Source organism: Lygodium microphyllum, chromosome 3 (genome assembly GCF_053477565.2).
Source record: "Lygodium microphyllum isolate KBCC chromosome 3, Lygodium_microphyllum_v1.1.10, whole genome shotgun sequence".
Lineage (NCBI taxonomy): Eukaryota > Viridiplantae > Streptophyta > Polypodiopsida > Schizaeales > Lygodiaceae > Lygodium > Lygodium microphyllum.
This window is the reverse complement of record NC_141137.1, coordinates 96,040,809-96,046,178: the sequence shown is the minus strand read 5'-3', so window position 1 is coordinate 96,046,178 and position 5,370 is coordinate 96,040,809. Positions and strand designations below refer to the sequence as shown.

General features: G+C 42.6%; 1 protein-coding gene across 1 annotated transcript; it reads right to left on the bottom strand.

The window, feature by feature from the left end:
* Positions 1-382: 382 nt before the first annotated feature.
* On the bottom strand, positions 383-3,153 carry LOC148038635 (uncharacterized). Its single transcript, XM_087673878.1, has 6 exons — positions 1,866-3,153; positions 1,496-1,702; positions 1,230-1,295; positions 920-988; positions 762-833; positions 383-675 (listed from the first exon to the last, which is right to left on the bottom strand). Exons 1-6 carry the CDS (start codon positions 2,973-2,975, stop codon positions 487-489), a joined length of 1,713 nt encoding a protein of 570 aa, XP_087530004.1. The 5' UTR covers positions 2,976-3,153; the 3' UTR covers positions 383-486.
* Positions 3,154-5,370: the final 2,217 nt, after the last annotated feature.

Genomic DNA, 5,370 nt, shown 5'->3' with positions numbered 1-5,370 from the left:
TTATTATATAACATCTTTTACTCTAGGAAATAAACTAATTAATGTCTGAACCATATTGTCATTTTCGCACATCTCCGTTCAAGTTTGCAGCATGTTTCTTTGAACATTTGAAGGTGAGGTCAATCTTGCCTTGTGGGTAACCCTTGTTATCTTAGAGGTAATTGTTAGTATCCATTGTAATGTAAGTATCATTCAATATTATTGGAACCTTTATTTCATGATGGAAAATAGTGCTTGCCACTATAGTCAACTAGCAACTTAAATATGATAAAAATAGAGCATAGACTTTCCAAAATCTATTTGCCAAGTGAATATGTAACATAGTAGCTAGTTACTTGTCAAGTTCACTCTATGAAAGTCAATGTGATCTTTGCAATACATAAAAGGAACTTGAACAAAATTTACACAAATAATACAATTAGTGCTAATATACAGGTTAGTCAAGTGTAATTAGGAAGTAAGGCCCAAAAATGTGTCATAGACCTCTTAATAGTCTAATATACTAGTGCAATTGTCAACAGAGATGTCGGTCCTAATTGAGACATCAATGTCATTGCACGATCCCAAGTAAAATGTAGATGTGTTTTGTGTTGTTGTAAGATAATCTGAACACAAAAATTGATTCCCAAAAATGTCCATATTAAGTTCACTCCCATTGTCCATGGAAAAAGTGACCTGCACAAGAGGTTGAGTTTAGCAAACATAACATTTTAACACCATCTTTAAAATCCAATCACAATCAAGTATTTTCCAAAACTAACCTCTCTCTCTAGGGAATTGCTTATTGTGAAATCTAGTCTTGGATTCAAAGCCGCCAATTTCATGGCTAGAAACTAAAATTCACAACAAAACATCATGTTATCTACGTGTAACTTAACATGCTAATAAATTTTGGAAAATTTAAACTAATATTACTTACTTCCACTTGATGTTGGAGAGATTGGACATAATTGATTATCTCATCCAACATCATGGCCTTTCCATTGATCTATAAAAGAAACGATGGTTAGACAAGGCCAAGCACATGAGTAATTTAGTGTGCTCATTGCACGATAAGAAAGATAAACAAGGTAATCAAGATTGGTTGAGTTTGATAGGGAGTATATTTGAGGTAGTAAGGCATCCTCTAATATATACCATATAAAGAATGTGGTAAGGTTGGCTAGGAGCTTTACTTAGGGTAGAAAGATGTACTTCAATACAATCAAGGGGGATAAATAGATGTGTACCTTATTACACCCAGGCACAAGGTCTTGTAAGAATCGCATTCGCTCACTAATCTTTTCTCTTCTTACCTAGAGAAAACAATACATGAAATATTGCACTAAAATATAGCTTATCATGATCAATTTATTCACATAAGACATTAAATAAGAAAGAAAGCATTGAAGGCAAATTGAAATAGATGCCTACACAAAACAATTCTCCCCATACTGCTCTTGTCCGAGACATGCACAAATAAGCACATATTCAAATGATGAGCATTCAAACTTACTCTTTCAGCCAAGCTATGACTATCTGTTGCTTGACCGCGCCTAGCTCTCACATGTATAAAGTCTGTCTTGGGGGCATTAGACCTGGGTGCCTTGTTCTTTCCAATTACTTTAGGTGGCTCATCCGTTTTGATATCCTCTTTCTTTTTACAAGGAGCTGCATTTCTTGGCCTTTTTGGTGAGACCTCTTGAACTTGCTCCCCTTTGACCTAGTGGATGATATTAGCAAATAAATGAAGTGAGTTGCAAGATGGGGCATAGAAGTCACGAAGGTAAGGAGTTAAGAGCACATTATGGTCCAAGGAAGGCCAAACAATAAGCACCTAAAAGACTTTAATAGGGCAAAAGAGAATGTGAGGGTAGTGTTTTTACCTTAATGTGTGAACCACCACCCTCCCCTCTGCCCCTTTTCACACTTTGGAGGGGCGAGTTACTTATGACGTCCTCATCCAAGGCTTCGTTCTTAATGATGTTTGGATTAGGGCCAAATCCTGGGTTAGCGGGGGCTAAGCGGGCGTGGCAAGTCTCAGAGGTGGAGAGGGAGGGATTGTCGTGGGGGCTAGGCTGGTTTGGCAAGTGAGAAGGAGGAGGGGCGTTCTCTGCCAAATGTGGCAACAGCCTGCCAAAATTGGGGGCCAATGGCGATGGCGGAAGGCAGCTTCTTGAACAGGAATTGTAATTATTCATGAGGATTAACGGGCCACCGCCGCCGCCATAGTTCAGTGCTTGTTGATGCTGAGAGCTGGAGGGGTCAATGGTACTAGCCAGGCAGGCAGCCTCCGGCCCTTCGAGGAGCCTCGTAAAGGCCGCCTTATGAGGGATGCAGCTGTTACTGTTACTGCAGCATGAGCTCCCAGCCATGGTCGGTAGTTGGGGGGGCCTTCTCGTTGCACCGCCTGCAGTAGCAGTAATAGTAGCAGTGGTACTAGTAGTAGTACGGGTAGCAGTAGCAGCCGCAATGGCGGCATTGAATGTGCTTGCCGCTGCCGATGCCTTGATTATGCTGCAATTTGCAGCAGTAGTAGTAGCAACAGTAGCAGTAGAAGCTGCGGCGGCGGCGGCGGCAGTAGCATCGAATGAGTTTCCTGCTGCCGATGCCTCGACTCTGCTGCTGCAATTGGCCGCACTCATGCCGGAAATCATCACATCGAGGCCTCCTCGTGCAGGGCTTCTTCTATTTGCTGTGCTAATGTCAGAATTGGGAAGCCAAAGGGGCTTCATATCAGCCCAATTTGCCTGCATGAAGGCCAGCTGCTGCTTCGCATCTTCTGTCATTTCTTTCTGCCAGCAGCGTCCCCCCATCACAGAAGCAGTACCTCGACTGAATAAGACACAGTTATCCGAGCTCATATTGCAGCCAGTGGCGAGAACAATGAAGGAGAAAGGAGAGGGAGATGGTGATGATGATGATGAGACGCTCTTTAGCCCTTTCTTAATATTAGGCGCAATTCTGCTGACAAAGATGATCATCCCCTGGCTCATGCAGCATGGCCGAGAAAGCAAAAACCTTCACGCTTAAAAAGAACCTCTCCCTTGCTCCCTTCCTCCCTCTCCCTGATTGATTGATTGCCTTAAAGGGTCTTGCCCTTTCTCCCTGCACTTTTCTTTTTGTGGATAAACAAGCGTAGCTTCCTATTCGCCGTCACTGTTTTGTGGCGGCCTCTTCCCCTCTCTCTCTCTCTCTCTCTCTCTCTCGCTCTCTGTGTATGACCCTCCTCCCGGTATCTAGTGGATAAGCTTCCTCTAATTAGTCCATCACAATACTAGTTCCCGAGGGTAAATTGTCCCAAGCCAAGAAGCACACAATGAGAACCTAGGTCCTACACGCTATGTGACAAAAGAAAAACACATTGAAAATGAGTGTCATACGAGTGCGTAGACTAATTTATCTCAAGACAAATCCGTTAGAGAATGTATATAATGTCCAACCCAAGGGTAACAAAGTAGATAGCAATGCTTGAGAAGAAGCACTAGCTAGAAAGTGATGGAGATGGAATGTGCATATCTAATACATGACAAGAAGTCACTAGCTAGAAAGCACTGAAGTTGTTTCTCTATCCCAAGTGGACTAGTCAAGCCAATAAAGTTTAAGGGTGGTTACACACCGCCATTGCCCGCCCAATCTGTGCCCAGTTTGTGGGCACAGGAAAAGTTGACTTGGGCGGTCACTTGTCCGCCACCTCCTTACACACTTGGCAGTGAACACTTTTCGTTATCAATAAGTGTCCGTCCATCTTCCGTCCACAATAGTTTACACACCGGCCACCACCTACCAGCAGACACTTCCTGAATTGCATGTGAATGAAGGGACGCTACGGATGTTGATCATCATTCTCATAATAATTATTTTTAGAATACTTGATTAAACACTTTAAACCGACTAATAAACCTTTTAAAAAAGTCACCAATAAAACTAAAAGCATGAATCTGAAGTTTTTCCTACCAAAGAACTCCAAGATTATGCACTTAAAGTATACCCTTTTACATATGGATAACTAGTGTGTACCCCATTCAAGCCCATACCCTTTTACACTTAAGATTGTAAATGGTGTTGTAACCTAGTGGTTCTCAAGGACAAGAGAGCCAATGGGGTTATAGCCTAGTGGTTTGAGTATGGGTTGAGTGCTGAAGGTATGTAAGTTCAAATCTTAAGTTCTACTTCTCGAGTGTTACAAAACATTATGTGTGTAAAGATGTCTTCAGCCTTCAAGGTAGTTCATATTTTCTCAAAAGCCCTAAGTGCTATCGTATAGACTAAATGGATATCACTTCTAAAAAGACAAGGGTCAAAGGCATTTTCAACATCCGACTTACACAATCTACAGATTCCTTGTGCCTTGTTTTATTTTTTATATATCATACCCTCCTTATAACTAATGCTCTTATCATAGCCTACAAGTACAATGCTTTCTCTATTATGAGCTCTCTTTCCCCCCCAAAATTGCCTACTTACAAGTAATAAATTCTGAAACCTTAATGTAAACATGACTTTCTCAAACTTCTTCTAATGTCATTCTAAAATGGGTACATTCCCAAAACAAATGCATGATATCTTCTTCCTTTTTAGAGAAGAAACCACACCTAAAGTTAATGCTGCAAACTGGTCAGTCAAGGTCAATAGAATCACCTGTGAAAACATTACCAGGGCAATCAGAGAGAGAGAGAGAGAGAGAGAGAGAGAGAGAGAGAGAGAGAGAGAGAGAGAGAGAGAGAGAGAGCATACCTGTGAATGCTGTGAAGTTCTAATCTGATAAAGACCTCTGCCTTCGAGCCAGAGATATGAGAAAACCCTCGGTTGAAGCTTGCGAATCACCTGCGAAGCCTACAAATTACATGCAAGAAATTGGCCATGATCAAACCCTAAACTGGTTAAATTACATGCAAGCAATTGGACATGATTAAACCCTGAACTGGTTTCTGCAAGAGAGAGAGACCTAGCTGGATGCATCATCATGAAATATGCCTTCCCACCTTCACGATGTGTACATTTTCATGCGAAGAGAGGGATGATGAATCCAGAAAAACACAGAGAGATGAACCTTCACTATGTGTACATTTATGCATGTGGTGAAACGGGCAACACAGGGAAGCTCCTGTGTATCAACGGCTCCCTGTGTGTCGGCCACACAGGGTGCACCTACCTGGAGCCCACTCATGTGGGCAGAAAACAGAGCTCTGATGAGCATGGCGGCCAGAGAAATCATCACAGAAGGTGGAGCTAAACGGGCTGCAGCACGGAAATGTGCAACGGGAACGGGCTGTTGCAACAACGGGAACTAGGGCAACGGGAAGCCCTCTCTCTGTCCTGGAGCCCACCATGGGGCCAACAGAGGAGGAGTGGCCAATCACGATCGACGTCTCAGGCGAGGACGGAACA